The sequence below is a fragment of the Sceloporus occidentalis genome, unplaced genomic scaffold (assembly GCF_023333645.1).
Source record: "Sceloporus occidentalis isolate IW3139 unplaced genomic scaffold, rSceOcc1.0.p SCAF_40, whole genome shotgun sequence".
In the NCBI taxonomy this organism is placed as follows: Eukaryota; Metazoa; Chordata; class Lepidosauria; order Squamata; family Phrynosomatidae; genus Sceloporus; species Sceloporus occidentalis.
The window spans coordinates 8404717-8422713 of record NW_028317020.1 but is presented as its reverse complement, the minus strand read 5'-3'; the positions used below and the strand labels follow the sequence as shown (position 1 = coordinate 8422713).

The 17997-nt window shown below is 39.2% G+C and overlaps 1 protein-coding gene across 2 annotated transcripts; it reads left to right on the top strand.

Annotated features, from left to right (window-relative positions):
- Positions 1-361: 361 nt before the first annotated feature.
- LOC149290349 (protein HIRA) lies at positions 362-14518 on the top strand. 2 transcript variants are annotated; one of them, XM_089489582.1, is made up of 25 exons: positions 362-398; positions 1141-1203; positions 1523-1633; positions 1833-1923; positions 2540-2634; positions 2784-2879; positions 3460-3620; positions 3793-3960; positions 4765-4878; positions 5410-5480; positions 6160-6265; positions 6868-7086; positions 7410-7495; positions 7926-8117; positions 8866-9009; positions 9677-9899; positions 10381-10485; positions 10672-10820; positions 11949-12110; positions 12554-12612; positions 12977-13082; positions 13326-13448; positions 13692-13855; positions 14019-14107; positions 14402-14518. In XM_089489582.1, the coding sequence occupies exons 1-25, from the start codon at positions 362-364 to the stop codon at positions 14516-14518; spliced, it is 3051 nt and encodes a 1016-aa protein (XP_089345708.1). The 2 variants fall into 2 exon arrangements, with proteins under 2 accessions (XP_089345708.1, XP_089345710.1); XM_089489584.1 differs by having other exon boundaries at positions 8866-9024; positions 9698-9899.
- The last annotated feature ends 3479 nt before the right edge of the window (positions 14519-17997 follow it).

Genomic DNA, 17997 nt, shown 5'->3' with positions numbered 1-17997 from the left:
ATACATCCTGAAAGCTTCTAATCGCCCGTTTGGCCGACAGGTGGCGCATTCTGTGACTGTAGTGTACCAGGGCTATTGTTCACCAGCACTGCTACTACAGACCCACCCCTTGTGCACTGTGCTTCTCTCTAGAATGGAACGGATGGTGTTATTTCCAAGTTTCCGGTAGGACAGTTTTGAACTGTGCATCCCGCGGGTTTCCGGTCTTGGTGTGGGTTGCCGGAGCGGGATGGAGCGGCGCTGAAAGGCGGCTCCGCGGCGGGGATAAACCTGCAAACAGAGCGGGGAAAGCCCCGGGGCTCAATGGGCTACCAGAGCTGACACCCTCTTCCCCCCCCCCCATACCCGGAACAAAGGGACAATGAAGCTCCTGAAACCCGCTTGGGTTAATCACAATGGTGAGGGAGAACCGGGCGGAGTCAAGGGGCCCCTGGGGGCCACGATAGTTGAGACCGTAGCAAAAAATGGCTATCTTTGTACGCAGAAACCTTGTAATGAGTAATACCCGTAATTAGCATGTGTGCTTAATTTGGTATGTAGGAGCGTCATGAGTTAAAAGGGGTACAAAAAAAGGGCAAGTTTACAAAGGTGGGCAAGACTTAATAGGAAGAATAGGGGAAGTGATGGAGTCATGACTTTTGGTATTTTAAAATACTGGTTCAATATGAAATATATGACTGGTCCATGTCAGTCCAGAAAGGGTCAAAATGAGGTGTCCCTCTCCAAATTTAAAATTAAACACACGATTTGTCAAGTCCGATTGCTATTAGCCCCAGGGACTAGTTACCGTCATAATGTTGTGTTGCTGGACACGTAATGCCATGTTTGTGATTCCTCACGATGGAAGCGTATGTCGGTCATTGATTAATCTAGGTGACAGTTTGGGCATGAAGGATAAATTGTGCTTGTTAGATAATAATCATTAGTAAGTGATATTAGCTCATGGTTTCTACCAATGTGTGGCATTCTTTATCAGGCTCATCTTAAGGCAGATCAGGTGATGTAAGAGAGGCTCAGTTGTCTATCCAGCTCCCGTTTTCTTCTTAAGTATGAAATAATGGACAAAATGGTATTGTTAATTTTTCCACATTCTCATCTCCAACCAATTATGTGTTCCTGATTTGTTTTCTCTCAACACAGGCAAGCCTATATTTTCAGTGGATATTCACCCAGATGGCACAAAGTTTGCTACAGGAGGCCAAGGTATGTTATCAGATTTGATATGTCCCTTTTTTATTTTATTTTTTAGCTCAGAAGTGTTAAAATTGCATAACAATACGCGTGATATTAATAAGCTACTGGGACACCTGCAACCAGATTTATTATTCAATTTATGGACACTAAATGTTAAAAAAATAACATACTGAGTATCGCTTTTACTCTGTTAAAAAGGATTTCAGATCATATTCTAATCAATAAAATAACTTTCACACAGTTTGTATCTGGGTACCTCCATTTGTTCAGCTGTACAGAATATTTGGACAAAATATTGTAAAAATGTATTATTGCTCTTGTCTTCCAGGGGAAGATTCTGGAAAAGTTGTCATCTGGAATATGCCACCTGTCGTTAAAGAGGAAGATGAGAAGAATGAAAATGTTCCAAAGATGCTGTGCCAGATGGACAACCATTTAGGTACCAGCCGACAAGGCAAATAGCTGCTCTGGGGGCTCATTCCTCTTGTGAAAGATAGAGGGAAGCTTTAACATTTTGTGAAACATCTCCGTGATGGGAGACTAGAATTACGAAGAGAGGACACAGTACAAGCAGTGTGTTTCCAGCCCATGTGCTGTCCCATTGGAGTGGGATTAATCTTTGCTACGCTCTGTTTCAGCCTGCGTCAACTGCGTGAGATGGTCCAACAATGGAGCTTATTTAGCATCTGGAGGGGATGACAAGCTCATCATGGTGTGGAAGAGATCAGGGTGAGCCGAGGACAACGGTCCACAATATGCCTTGGCTTGTGCCAACATCACTTCTGAAACCTGTAAAAAAGTTCTTAATTAAGTTGTAAGGCTGGAATCTAGATAGATGCGATCTTACCAATGCCTGCAAGAAACTTCTTTGTCCTTTTGAGTAAGATCTTTTGATGCGGAGAAGTTCCTAGCTGTAATTTATTTTAAATTCATGCACTAAATTGGTTCTTGCTTTTCCAAAAATGTTTGAAATCCTAGGGCCAAATTAAGGTTCAGTCATTGTTGATAAGATGATGTGGACTTTATTATATCTGAGAGATGACTTGTACATACATTTAAAGCTAATTTTAAATGTAAAGCTTTACATGTATATGGTTTAAATGTATAGTTTAGTGCATTAAACAAATGCATGTATTTATTATTATTAACACAACGTAAAATGCAAACTACATATTTTTTGACATTTCCCCTTTTAATATAAATATGCCAGCTAATTTGATCAGAACAATGGAAGGATTTATTGGTGGAGGTCCTGGTTGTTATTTGGCAGGGCAGGTAAATTATGGTCTGTATAAAATAAAAATGTAAATGATGATAGACTTTCACTTTTTTCCCTCTCTCTCAGATACATTGGACCCAGTAGTGTTTTTGGTTCCAGCAGTAAGCTTACCAATGTGGAGCAGTGGCGATGTCTCACCATTCTTAGGAGTCATTCAGGCGGTTAGTACCATTTTTGAACATATGAAAGCTAAATATACCAACAAAACACATCATGTTCACTTTCTTGCACATTACTGGTTGTATAAGACTACCCTTACTGTGTTTGTTTGATTTTCCACACATGCTACTTTGCACATTTTGTGTCTCAGATGTGATGGATGTAGCATGGTCCCCCCACGATGCCTGGCTTGCTTCCTGCAGTGTGGATAACACCGTGGTTATATGGAATGCCTTGAAATTTCCAGGTATGTGAAGAAAGGTATTACGTTTTAAGTTGGTAAATTCATGTAGAGCTGCACGCCCACGAATAAACGCAAAAGATTTACCAAATATAAAGTACAATATTCATTTATTATCACATGCTGCATGATTTCATAATGTGTACATACCACAGAAATAGATATATGCTATTACAATGGAAGTGAAAGCAAGAACAGAGGAGAACACCCTGCAAGATCCTCCAGCGTTTCGGTATCACAATATGGTCAGGGAAGCATTTTTATAACACACCATTCAGTGTAAAGTTCTTGGCAAATTAGTGCTCCGAGTGCCATCTTAATGTTTTTGTTGATTAAGCTTTAAGTTGGTATCGTTTGTGTTATAGCTGCTGTTTATTTATGCAAACTGTGTATGTGTATTTATTATTAATATCGTTATTAAAGTAGCTAGATGGACTAGGGCCTGCATGTCTCGGTCACTTATTTTAACAAAATAGAGAGCCTCAGCCCTCTGAATGATCTGTTATAGTGGGGTTGGTGTCAATAGCAATATGAGTATACCAATATAGTTGTGTTTGTCATCACATCGGTTGAACTTATTTTACAGAGATAATTGCTACATTGAGGGGACACTCCGGCTTGGTGAAGGGGCTGACCTGGGACCCCGTTGGGAAATACATTGCCTCTCAGGCTGATGATCGTAGCCTGAAGGTCTGGCGGACTATGGATTGGCAGTTAGAAACCAGTATCACCAAGCCCTTTGATGAGGTTGTCAATTTTGAAGGAAATCTGACATTTTGATCTGAATACAAGGTTGCATCTCTGATCCTCTATAGCATTTACACTGTACTTTTATAGGTCTCATTTCACTTTATGAATCTTGTATTTTGATTGGACACAAGACAGAAAGTGACAACACTCATCTATGTTTTTCCTGCAGTGTGGAGGGACCACCCATGTTTTACGACTTAGCTGGTCACCAGATGGCCACTACCTTGTGTCTGCTCATGCTATGAACAACTCGGGACCAACAGCCCAAATCATTGAACGAGATGGCTGGAAAACGAATATGGATTTTGTTGGACACAGAAAAGCAGTCACTGTTGTGGTAAGAGAAGTATTAAAATTTGACAGCACTGCAAAATATAAACATTCTAACTACAATGACTGTTTAGTACCATACGTTTGCATGCAGAAAGTTTTTTTTTTATAAATAAAATGGCAGTTTCCTCTTACTGTAAAAGCCTTCACAGAATACCTGTTTTAAATAGTGCAGTTATTACAGAGCCGCAAAAAAACCCTGAAATCAGATTTTACAAACCTAAAATAAATATGGGGAATTTTACATGACTTCAAACCGTCAGACAATAGCGTGCTTGCCTGTGGTTTTCCATTTAGTTTTTTTTTTTCTTTCCATTTGAGCCTTCACTTTAAACCAGATTCATTTTTCGATGTACCATTTTTACACTGTACCAATAACTCTGTATTGGCTCCATATACACTCCAGAATTAAATTCTGACTCCCACAGAGCCCTTAACAGACATTTTCTCTTTTATTCTAATTTCAAACATTAAGTAAAAACCCACCTGGTCTAAGGAGCATACAACCCCCCCCCCATGCCCTCAACCAGTATGCCAAAGAAACCATCTACTATGTGTACCTTGCAAGGTGAACATGGTCCTTCTTATTGCCCTTGCTACAATCAACGCATTCGCACTCCCCTACTGTCTCTTTTCCCTCAACCAGGCTTACAAGAGTAAACTTCTGTTAACGATATTTAAATTGTCTTATTACTTCCAGTGTACCCTATTGTAACAGCATTAGTGCTAATGTAATGTAATTCATTTATACAAATAACTGTTTTCTTCCCTTTATGAATGAAATACTTAAGTGTATTTTTTTTTTCTCTAGAAATTTAATCCAAAAATCTTCAAGAAGGAGCAGAAAAATGGGAGTTCCAGCAAAAGCAGTGGCCCTTATTGCTGCTGTGCTGTTGGTAGTAAGGACCGCTCGCTGTCTGTATGGGTGAGAATTATTTTATCTTGCATAGATTAATGCGAAAGGACAATGCATGTTAAAGTACTTGGTGAATACTTTTAAAATGCATTTCTTAAAAGGTTTTTTTTTTTTTTTTTTAAATGCTTAAGGAGAAGCTGCAGCTGCTCCCTGCTTCCTCTTTGGTCCAAGGATTCGCACCACCGATTGGTTGCTTGAAATCAGTGGGATTACTGTCCCTTTGTGCACATAGGGGCTTTGTTAGAACCCACTTTGTTAGATCCTAATTATTATCTGCATTAAAGTACATATAATGCACGTGGTGTCTATTTTTATACTTATACGTATAAACCGTTTTATTCAATGATGAGTTTTCACAAAATACAATATTTAAAGCAGCTGTATAGTGGAAGGTGGTACCTTTTTATTGTGCTAACCTAGAAAAGGATATAGAGGCACATACGATTTTGGGACCTCAGAGGTCTCTTCTTTTCCCTCTGTAATGTAATAATTTGTATGTATTATGTGCTTCCTGAGTGCTTGCTTATTTTTCCCTCTCAGCTCACGTGCTTAAAGAGACCCCTGGTTGTAATCCATGAGCTGTTTGATAAATCTATTATGGACATCTCGTGGTAAGTAGTAGCTTTAGTATGGATTAGATATTTTTGTTACCTACCACTATGTGATGGTTTTATTGTTCTTGAATCTGTGAAGGTATATTATTTTCCAATGTGTCATTGGGACATTCCTATGACATGTTGTAACGAGGTTGGCTAGGAATAGTGAAAACATGTTTTTCCTTATTATTAGAGGAGGAATTTCTGACCAGTGCTTTTGGACCATGTAATGTATTACATGTAATATTGGCCTCTTTGGCAAATATTCTTAATAGCAACTTTTAGGTGGGGTACATATAGCACAATTTGGGAAAGACTCATTTTAGAACATGGAGCTGCCGTTTCGGTTGTTTGAATAATTAGCTAGCTTTACTTCCTTGTACACCCTCTCATAGAGCAAAATAATGCATTTATTGGATATCTGACCAACTATATATTTTATCTTTACCCCAAACATACCCTAAATCAGCCCTTACAACTACATGGTATATGACATTACTAAAGTCTTAAAGATTCTTCAATTCCAGTCACTTCTTCCCCAGGGTCTTATCCACAGTTGAACTTCTGGCAAGTCCGTTGAAGCTTTTATTCTGACATATTACTTTGTGCTGATACTAGCTACCCTATCTCATAAGGAATTCATCACCAAATTGAATTCTTACAAGGAATGTAACATTTGTTTGTTTGTTCGTAGGACTCTCAATGGACTGGGTGTTTTGGTCTGTTCAATGGATGGGTCAGTGGCTTATCTGGATTTCCCACAGGATGAACTTGGAGACCCACTGACTGAAGAAGAGAAGGTATGTGGTGTCTTGAGCCTAGAAAATTCAGAATACTTTGGAACTTTCCCCAGTTTGGTTATCTTGCACTGCAATCATCAGGTCATTTCCATCACACATTTACACACACAGACTTTCACACTTACACGCTCACGCTAAGATTCTCATAGACTCCCTCCAACACACACTTACACATACGCACACTCCCTGCAATACACACACGCACACGCACTCACTCGTAACGTACATACTCCCTCACTCATTCACAGCCTCACTGCTTTGCCTGGAACCTTTTTTCTTGTTTCTCACACACACTGTGTGAGGAGCCTTGCTTTTACCTCTGGATCACCGCGTTATGTTGCCCCACTGCATTTCTGCCTTTTTTGATGAATTTTGGACTAACCCATCCCTGAGCATATGGCACCCATGTTACTGATCATCTGTCAGACTTCCATTAAGCTGCACCGTAAAGGGTGACGTCCTGATTGTAAATGCCTAGACTTCGTTGAATGCCAGGAGAGGATTGCACTTCTAGTTCCCACAAGTGCAATTAATATACGAGAAACGAAGCACAAAGGCTGTTTCTGCATCTGTATGATTAATTCTGCTGTATTCACTAACAGAATAATATCCATCAAAGCACCTATGGGAAGAGTCTGGCCATCACAACCGAACCCCAGCTGTCTACCACTATCATAGAGAATCCAGAGATGCTAAAATTTCAACAGAAGCAGCAGCCGCTGCAAGATGTGGAGCAGAGAGTGCTTGCTCAGAGAGGTTGTTCTCCAGCACCAGCAGTGGCCAGCATGGTAAATGGTGAGAGTCTGGAAGATATCAGGAAGGTAAGAACGGTTACTTTCTGCCCATCGCTGGTGGTAAAGACAAGTCTAAATGAAAGTACGGGTATCTTATTGGAAAACATCCTAGATTCTTAACGGAAAAGGGATAGAAATTATGTAAAATGCATTTTTGATTGTGTGTGATTTACAATTTTTCCAATGAGTGTAACAGCGCTATGGAAACTGCTGGCTCTATATAAATAATTGTAATGTAAAGGAAATTAACTAGGGCTAATAGCCATAGCAACTCAAATATTTGACAATATTTCAAATACTGTGACTGTGCAAGCTTTCTGTTTATTAATAATGTTCTAATTGCGTTGCAGAATCTTTTAAAGAAACAAGTTGAGACCCGGACAGCTGATGGTCGGCGCAGGATCACTCCTCTGTGCATAGCCCAACTGGACACTGGGTATTTGTAAATGTTTCAGATATACATTGTCTTAAGACTATATAGAAAACAACCCATGAGCTTAAAGGACCACTCCAGCACTTCTAATGCTAAATGCTTATTGGATTTCATTCTGCATTTGTAGTGCAAATCAGCACATGTATTCTTTGACTACTGGGCTTGAAAAGGAAAGCAGGGGACATGTCTCAATATGCCTCTTGCACATGCTCAGTAGAACTCGCTACTTACGCTTTCTGGTTTCAGAGGCGAAAAGTCCTGGGGCTTTTTTATTAATTTATAATTAAACAACCTATGCTTCCATTTGCACGCAGGAAAATGTTATTGGAGTCAATGGGAAAAATGGACTCCAATACAGTTTTGTGAGTTAGATTCATAAGGTGTTAGAGCCACATTTGTTCTCTTATATAATGCTAATTTTCTGTATTTGCAGGGACTTTTCTACTGCATTCTTCAACAGTATTCCAATATCAGGATCCCTCGCGGGCTCTATGCTGTCCTCTCAGAGCAACCAGCAGCTTATATCCTTAGATTCCAATACAACCAGCTCATTAGGTGCCCCCAAAACCAGTCAGGATCCTACAGGCAACGCAAAACCAGCAGACGAGACAGCCAACAAAGAGAGGTAAATGTGTAGTGTAATAGTCGCCTTTCCAAATCTCCATATTCTAGATCTAAATAAATAAATGAATGACTGATGCTGAAAGCTCTGTAAGTTCTGAACACCTCTTGTGTATAGTTCTCCCTGACTAGATACTAAGAGAGTTTGACAGCCTGCCTGAATATGCATTTAGACTTAGAAAAGTATTACGTATTGGTGTGTGGTGTGTCTAAATATGTAAGTATACGTAAATTATGTTAATGAAAGATGTTTATATGCAGAAAAATATAACAAGGGAAGCATACCTAATAAAGCATATTAAGTTTTGTTTGGTGCTGCTAAAATGAGCAGTATGCACCAACAACAAAGCAAGAAATTGGTGCACATCCACCATATACTACTTTAAAAGGCCTTATTATATATACACACACGTGTCTATGTATGTATGTAAGTATGTATACTAGTTGGTCTTCATCAGGACCCCTTATAATTCGAGTTCAGGTAAGTGCTTCCTTTTTGGGCTTGTTTATATATTATGTAATCGCAGCGTACAGATCATGTAGTAATATAGGTTTATCCTGCCGTATAGGTTTGGTCCAGACAGTCTGTGTGATGAGATGCAAAGGTTCTGTGGTATCTCCACAAAAATCAAATCTAAAATCATTGGTTTATATTTTGTTAGTTTTGGTTATATGTGACATTACCAAACAAGAACCCAAAACACCTTTTTCACAAAATTCTTAATTCTATCTGTTCTTCCTTTTGTCTTCAGCGGGAACGCTTCCTCCGTCAGTCCAGCTGCACCCCCAAGTCTTTCTGCCCACACAAAAATTGAGCCCATGAAAGCACTTGACTCCAGATTCACTGAAAGGTCAAAAGCCACCTCAGGGACAACAGGCATATCTCACTTGAACCAGTCAGTTGGAGACAGGTATGATACAAAGGGGCATTCAATTGATTCTTTAGTAATGATTGTTATTTATGAGTCAAAACACTCACTGTTTTACTAATATACAAGCCAAATGTCTCAATCACAAACCTATATACTCAACTTAATGTGCTCTTTAGGCTACTTACTGTCACTACTTAAACATTTAATTACGCTTTCAGATTATTTTGCCATTTTCTCTGGAAAAACATCTTACTGAGAACTAATATTTACCGTTTCGCTAGACATCTTTTTGGTGTAGAATTTCATTCCTAAATCGAGGATTACTTTATTTTAAAGCTAATCTTAGTTTGTAGAAGTCTATTAATATACGTTTTAAATGCAGAACTTAAACTTTTGCATTTAAATGCTCTGTGCATCCTATTCTGTTGCATTAAACCCTTTTTTTAACCAAATAGTAACAATAGAATCATTACCCCAGTACTTAAAATCATCACCCCCAGATACCTTTTTTTTTTGTTTGTTTTGTTTAAAAACTTCATATGAAAGACTCAAATTAAAGTTTTGTTGTTTATGTATACCATTTTAGAGAGCTCAATGTTTTGTCTAAACAGCGCAGCACCTTTTAATACCGTAAGGAGGCTTTCAGTCCTTTATTGGTCACTGCCTCCTGAATCATTACCAAGACACTGAGAATTTTTCCTGGCATTCACAGAATAAAAGAGCAGAACACTGCGAAAGACCAGAAGCCCACCCGAGACCTCCTAGAAAGCAGCAGTGACAGCGAGGAAAAAATCCCTGCAGCCAAACCTGTCTCCAAGCGTAAAGCAGAAGCTGACGCAGACCTCGGAGAAAAGAGGAAGAAAGGTCGACCTCGGAAAGACTCGCGGCTCATGTCCGTCTCTCTTGCAGTGCAGGTTACTGATATTCACTTTACTCAACGAGAATTTTTCAATTGATTTACATCATTTTTTTTCTGGTGAAATACAGTTTGGAATCAGAGATTCACTTGTATTTTTTGTTGGAAATGTTCTAATAGTAGAGCTGTCAACATTTATTTGGTAATTGCCCCTCATCCAGTGATGGATGCAAAGATTGATATCTAAAAAATATACTCTCTCCACCTGGTGAAAACTAAACGAATTAATATACCCATGGAAGTAGTGTGAGATTTAGTACCTTTGGGGTCACTGTTAGACTCCCTAGAGTTGCTTTTATGACATAAGTGACAATCTATACCGCCAAAAACAAGGGATTGGTTCTTATAGTGATTTTTGTGAATGACCATTTGATTATTAAATTCTAATTAAAGTAATATAATACGTTTTGTAATAGCATCATGTATGGTGCAGGCTTTTTCTTGGCGTAATTTTTTTTTAACATTTCATTTTGTAACAGTCTCAAGCTGCCTCAGCGTCAGAGAAGGAACTAAATTGTGTTGCCACACCATCGTTCGTACTCAGACTCCCAACTCCAGCCTCCCAGAAATCCTTCAGCTTGCAAGTAAGTTTGTGCCAATATACTAGAGCTTAAAGTATAGTCTTGCAGCTTTAATTTGAGGGTATTCACATCCAAATTGGAAAAATGGTTTAGGAATTACAGCTCTTTGAATCCCGTATACCCAAAAGAATTTGCTTGTACCTTTTTTATATTACTTATTTTTTTAACCAAATTATTTTACCTCTTTAGATAACCACCGACCCCTCAATATACATTGAGGTGGAAAATGAAATTAGAACAGTTGGAGGATCTAAACTCAGCCGGCTCAAGTGTCTACGGGAAGGAAAGGAATGGGAGACTGTGCTTACGAGCCAAATCCTGGCCGCTGCAGGCAGCACGTTAGTGTTATAAAGCTTGTGGTTATCACAGTGGCTAGTGTAATAAGAAGCTGACAGATTAAATTGCTGCGGCTACTGTAGCAGGTTTATTTCAGGTTACCGGCAGCAATTAAAGTGGATCTATACAGTCCAGTATAGTAAACCTATATGATGGTGCTTGCAAATAAAAAATTAACATTGTATGTGTGTTACACTTCCACGGCAGGAGCAGCCATCCAGTCTCCCTGTTCTCATGACCTGGATGATTCCTGTATCTCTCTGTAAAATTATCCATCCCTTTGCTACTTTCCTGCTCGCTTTTGGTGAAAGGGGAATTAGTTGCTATGTTACTATGTTACCATCTGTAATAAAATAGTTCGTTACCTTTTAAGTATACAAAACTAGGCTTTTCAATCTCTGATGTTATCTGACATCACAGATTATGGATAACCTGCATCATTTGATAAAGGGAACCTTTAGTTATAACTGATGCAGGTTGCCCATAATCTGTGATGTCAGATAACAACATTACTCGGATGACAAAAATATATAAAATCTTAACGATAACACTTGGCTTGAAGTGCTATCAGTGGTGTATAGCTGATCATGAGTGGTGTGCAGCTGTGTGTGAACTGCAGCTTTCAAATTTCACCATAATTGAGATCAAGACTTTGATTTGACCTCTTAAGGACAGTTATCGTTTTTTCCTTAAGCCACTAAAACGTTGTTTTAGATTTATGCTTGAGATGATTGTCCTGCTAATAGGTGAGTTTCCTACCAAGCGTCACCTTTTAGTGAGCCAGGTTATTTGCAGTATTTCCTTGTATTGCCCACGCTTCCACCTAGCATGATGCTGCTGCCACCATCATACTTCACTGTAACTATGGTGTATTAGATTTGTGCAACACATAGCGCTTGAAGGTTTGCCCAAAAAGCTCCATCTTGGCCTTACAGGCTAATGTTATGCAGTTATTTATATGTCACTGATGCATAATTACCAATTCAGCTGCTGACTTCTGTGGCTGCTTCATTGTGATAAAGTGCTGATTAGTCTAGACGCCGTGGGCAAGGACTATACCGGTCATTAAAGCGTAGAGGAAGAACATTGCATGTTTTTAGACCCTGTTTTTTAAATGCTCCACTCTACAGGGATGTGGTATGTGTCGCCTGTGAGAAGCGGATGTTGTCCATGTTTTCTGGCAGTGGAAGGAGAGTCTTCCCACCCATCATCCTGCCTTCACCCATCTCCACCCTGCAATGCACAGGATCCTATGTCATGGCTCTCACAGCTGCTGCTGCCCTATCTGTCTGGTGAGTGATATGCATTTGTTTTTAATTTGGATGTTTTATAAAGTGTTTTGCAGTTTATAGCTGTGACTGTTGTCATGTGTGGACAGAGGTAATCAAAAGTGGTTTTAAACGGTAAAATGCTTGGCAAAGGTGCTACATGATACTTTTTCTTCTGTAAAGGCACAAATAAGCTTGCTGACAAGCTTGCTAGTTCTTGCTGATGTAGGCAGCCCTCTGCCCACAATGCCCAGAGCAATCGGCACTGGAGAGACAGTTTTAACCCTTTTTGTAATGTTTCTGGTATTAGCTAGGGCTAATCTAGCTAGTAGAATTGACTAAAATTGTGACAACAAGCACACGACTGACAGAGAAGTAGGTTGCATGTATTATAACTATTTATGTGCAATAAGAAAATCCGATGACCCCTTGCTGTGATATATCATTCCTTATTTTTACCCCCGCAGGGATGTCCAGAGCCAGACGGTAATCATTAAGAATGAGTCTTTACAGCCCATTCTATCAGGTAACTTGTTTGTATGTTGAATGTTTAGGTTTTTGTTAATATCTTCTGAATATTACATTTTTGAGCTGAAAAAATCTGCATTAATTGACCGTTCAGTGTCGGTCAGTACTAGACTGGACCAGATACATAAGTGACTGTATGAAATTTCCCCAATCAAAATTGAACCTGTTTTATCCCAAAATTATTGTAGCCATTTCCTTTTTTTTTAAGCTGCAGCGTTGGTTTTAGTCGGCCGAATGCGCTAAATGTAACTATTATTGTCTTGATCCTCACAGGTGATAATCTTTTATGTATTTTGTGAAGGTGAATGAATTAATGTGCTCATCTGCTTATCGAATTAGGCAACTTCTGTTCTACTTTCTAGGGAATGACTTGACTGTTTCCCACACTTTACTGACACAGAGGGGTATACCAGTGCTCAACCTGTCCAACGGGAAGGCCTACTGCTTCAATCCTGCACTCTGTACATGGTAAAAGCAATATTACTTGCCTCTTTGTTAATCCAGGACTCCCCCAAGCCAAATTATATTACTTGCAATAAGGTTATATTCCAAGTAATTTATTACAGGCAAATTGTACATGGAATTTCCATTCGCCTTGTACACATACGGGTTACACTATGAACTATTCTGTATTGTAATTAATTATAAGCCTTTTCATATTTCTCTTAAACTCTTTTTTTAAGATCAATTGTATTTCCTCTTTCTGCACAGGAACTTAATAAATGACATGCAGGACTCCATGGCGCAATGCGCAGATTACATGAACTGTATGTCCTCACAGGATGGCATCATGTGCTCTGGACCCCTCTCCATCATTCAGGGACGAACGTCCAAGTAAGTCTTACTTGAGTAGAATGAAACTTGCATCTGATTACAGGAAAGGAATACAGTGCAAATGCTAAAACATCACATTTAAATAATTATGCCTATTTTAGCTATTCTATTCCAGAATGAGGTGCAGACAAATATATATTTCATGCCTTAGCAAGTAACTGTCATATGAACCAGTTTAACTTATTATGTGCAAGGCTTTTTATGCATACTTTTAGTTTATTGATGATTGCTTGCCCTTAGCAGCGCTGGCAGACAAGCTGCACGCCTCTTCACAATGCCTCACCAAGTACAGCAAGAGACCACCATGGCTTACCTTGAGAATCAAATTGCAGCCGCCCTTATACTGCAATCCAGCCAGGAATATCGATACTGGCTGCTCATCTATGCACGGTACCTAGTCAATGAAGGTAAGAACCTTGTGTTGAAAAATATATATGATTATCTTGTGTAACAGGATAGCCAGTAGTTGCAGCTACTTGGTCTAAAGCTACATCCGGTGTAAAAAAAAAACAAAATTACAAAAAAACATCGCACATCAGTGAGTATTTGTACATAACTTCCATCTCTTAGGGTTTGAGCAGAGGCTGCGAGAGGTTTGTCAAGAGCTGTTGGGTCCTGTCCATAACTCTACAGGAAGCCAATGGGAATCAAGAATCTTAGTAAGTGACATTCTAAGATTTTTTTTATTTTAAAGGGACACTCCAGCTATCATATGCACCTTAGTGCAGAATCCCCTATATGCATTTGCCCCTTTTGCCAGTCCTGGATAAATGCCATGCAAGAGATGTGTTTGGCAGAACACATTTCCCTGTATGTGACACATACCTCCAATCAGTTACAGCACTAGCTGTAGGGTGTCCGTTCAGACCCCTTACTTAACTTTAAAATGGAGATTAGTTGTACACTTTTTAAAGTGTTATCTAATTATCCATACAATTTTCTATTTTCAATAGGGTTTTCGCAAGAGAGAGCTGCTGAAGGAACTCCTACCACTCATTGGACAGAATCTACGTTTCCAGCGTCTTTTCACAGAGTATCAAGAACAGCTGGACAGTTTAAGGGACAAATAGCATTGTTTGGTTCACATCCTTATCCCCTTCATTCAGTTTATCTTATGTACGAGAACACCTGCTAATGCAGAAACCTGGACCGCAAGGCAGCTTTCACAAAGAGAAGCCATGGTGCTGAAAGGGGACATGCATGGACATTGGTGTCAGAATGGAAGCTTTTCTTCTTCTTGCAGCCTCCACAAGCTTATTGTGCATCAAATCCCCATTAATCCTGTCTTTCATGGTTCATGGAGAATGGAAGATTTTTGTTGAAACCTTAAAAATTGAATGAGAGAATGTTGGCCAATGTTTGCAAAAGCACAGTTACATCACTTTATACATTTGAAAGCCATTGTTTCCCACCCTGCCCAATGCCACCCAAACTTCTGTCCCCATACTCAACAAGACCTTGCACTAAATTTTATGACCGTATATAAATATGAATGTTTGCAGCCAAATGTCACCTTTTAAATACAAGAAGAATGCAAGTCTTTGTTGTTGCATCAGACTTTTCTTTTTGTACTAGATTTTGCTAACTTGTAATACTCTTCATAGGCCAACAACCAAAACCTATTTGTCTGCTGAATGTAGGAAGCTCTAGAGAGCTTTGTTATAAAAGAATATCCTACAGCTGACTGTCCTCATTCAGTTTTTAATATTTAAAGGTTTGTAAAAGGCAATTTTGTTTTTATTTTATTTTTTTTTCATTCCTTTTTTCTAATTACCAAATAAAACAAAACAGAAACACTTAGCGGTCGATAGTCAATCTATTTTTTAATACTTTGTAATTGTGGGTATGTCTTTATATGGTTGGAGGAAACTATATAAACCTAACTGGAGAAAGTTCCAACATTTATGATTAGTTGTTTCCTGTAATAATGCATGTTCTTTTACACAGGTTAGTTACCTGAGACGGATCTGATACCTTGAGGCAACTGTATCTGCAGATGATCTACATAAATGTTTTTGGTCAAATATTTAAACACAATTCCTCCCTGATATATACAGTGATCAGATCTACACGTATAGACAAAAACAATGACCATCTTTCATGTCTTTATCCCCTTAACGACAATTGATGTGCCAGGCACATCACGGAAATGCACCCCCCTTATCGACTCTTGACTTGACTGGCACAGCAGTGATCAATGATTGCTTTCTTCACTCAGCTGGTGTTGCTGCAACGTCGGGGCATTAAGAAATACCAAAAAAATGTTTTTGGGCCCTGTGTGAGCACTCTCCAGAGTGATCACATTTGTCATATTCAATATGGCGGCACCCGTCTGTCGTAACGCGTTTAGGAAGCAATCAACAATCCCCTCCAAAGCTCAGCCGGTGTTGATGAAGTGCCTCAATATCAAGGCATTCAGCAACATGGGCCCGCGTGATAGCTTCTGAGAGTTGCCTCTCACAAGATGGTAGTGCCCAGTAAAAAGTAAGATTTCCCAGAGGTTCTGTCTAGGCCTGTGGTTCGTAACCTTTTTGATGCCACACTTCCCTTGTGAAAAATCATTATTATTATACTTTATTTATAAAGCACCGACAGATTCCGCAGCGCTGTACAAAGATAAAAATGTTGCAGACAATGACAAGTACAATACAGCAACTGACATACAGATCCAAGAGGAACCCACACCTCCCATGTTTTAACCGTCCAAAATTTAGGCTTAGAGAGGAAGAGTTTGCGGTAAACAATTTATAGTTCAGAGGTTACTCACACCTTCCCTGGAGTCAGTCCAAACCTCCCCAGGGGAGGCCTACTCCACAGGTTAAGATTCCGGAGTGTAGATCCACCTGAGGTCCCCCTGTAGGTTGATTACAGGTATTGCAATCAACCATGGAGGTCAATGGAGCCCAACTAACTAATAAATATGTGGTTAGTAAAATTATATATATATAATGTGTGTGAAAACTGAAATAGTAATAATGCTCCAGTGATGTCACCATGATATCATAAGAGGAACCATCCAGTTCAAAAATCTAATAAAATGTTTAATTTTATGAGCAGCTCCTAAAAAATGTGCTGTATCTTCCCAAAAAGGCTGGAAAGTGTTAAAATACCCTGCATTTTAAATACCCGGTTGTTTCTTGTTTTCAAAAACATACACTATATGGACAAACGTATTGGGACAACTGACCATTACAACAGGGACTTTTATGGCAACACATTCTAAATACAGACATTAATATGTAGTTGGTCCCCCCTTTGCAGCTACTGGATTGAATTGGCTGGATTCAAAGATGCCCTAAACAGGACATGGGCTCAGGATGACCAGATGTCAAACTTCCAAACTGAAAAATGAGCACCTTCCAAATGTGGCCTTTTACCCCCCACCAAACACCATGGATGGCATCACTTTACTCAGGAGATGTTGCTAAACATATATTGGGTATTTGCAGTGACATATACCAGGAGCTGTAAATTCATATCTGAAGTACAATATGTTGGGGGGAAAAACACAAAAAATGATTACCACAAGTTTTGACAAAGGCTGGTGGTAGAATTAGAGCATGGAAAGAGTACCGCTATATAAAATACCCTGGGTATTTGTGGTTTGATGGGGTAAATTGCATTGACTGGCTTCAAAGATGTCCCATCTGGGCAATAGCAAATGGGGGCAGGATGACCAGATTTGGAAAAAACATTTTTAAATAGCAAAACGCTACTTGTACATATTGCCCAATAACTTGCAAAAAACATAGACATTGGGTATTTCTTATCTCAGAACAAAGAGTAAAATCTATTTAGCAGGATTTTGAATTAGCTTTCGTACACGAGTAAAAGATTATTCAAATAAAATTGAGAAAAAGCTCAAGAAAAAGATTTTTTTTTTCATAGGAAATTAGATGATTTAATTTACAAAATTGGTGACTTAAGAACGCCTGGTCCCCAAGGGTAAACTATAGAGAGAACAAAATTACAGCTAAACATCAACACTGCAGAAATGTTAAAACAGCCTTGGTCACGAAGAGTGCACCCACCCACCCCCCAAAAAAACAGCCTGGGCCTTAAGGGGTTAAAAACAAACTTTCTCTGATTCTTGCATGAGATGCTAACTGGAGTAGACCGTTTATAAATGACAGCGAAGTCCACATGCCCTTCTTGCCAGGTATGCACTAAGGAGGGCGATTAAAAAGTGGAAATATCCAAACGAAACCCCATCACCAAACATATTGGAAGCAAATACATTGTCTGGGGTGTGTTAGTTTTTTAAATATTTTTTTATTTTTATATAAATAGGGAAGCCGCGTGTCTAAAATGTTCGTGTTCGGTACGCCGGGTTAATGACGACGGTTCAGCACTAGACAGCTACCGTAGCCACAGCCAGGGAAGCCATATTTGAACTCCGTTGAACAACGAGCGTAGCAATATGGTAAACTCGGAGCTTCCGGTTCGTAACTTCCGTCAAGCAATAGCTCTACCAAACGAGACCGGAAGTGCTTGTGTTTGATGAAACTTGGACTGTAGGTTGGGAAGAGGCGCTTACAACAGCTTTAAA

What these genes read in the sequence shown, in the direction of transcription:
- LOC149290349 (XM_089489582.1), top strand. Translation starts at nt 362, where the DNA reads ATGAAGCTCCTGAAACCCGCTTGGGTTAATCACAATG. An exon ending in TCACCAAGCCCTTTGATGAG is followed by an intron (nt 3,621 to 3,792) that starts GTTGTCAATTTT and finishes TTTTTCCTGCAG; the next exon opens with TGTGGAGGGACCACCCATGT. An exon ending in CTGGCCGCTGCAGGCAGCAC is followed by an intron (nt 10,821 to 11,948) that starts GTTAGTGTTATA and finishes TCCACTCTACAG; the next exon opens with GGATGTGGTATGTGTCGCCT.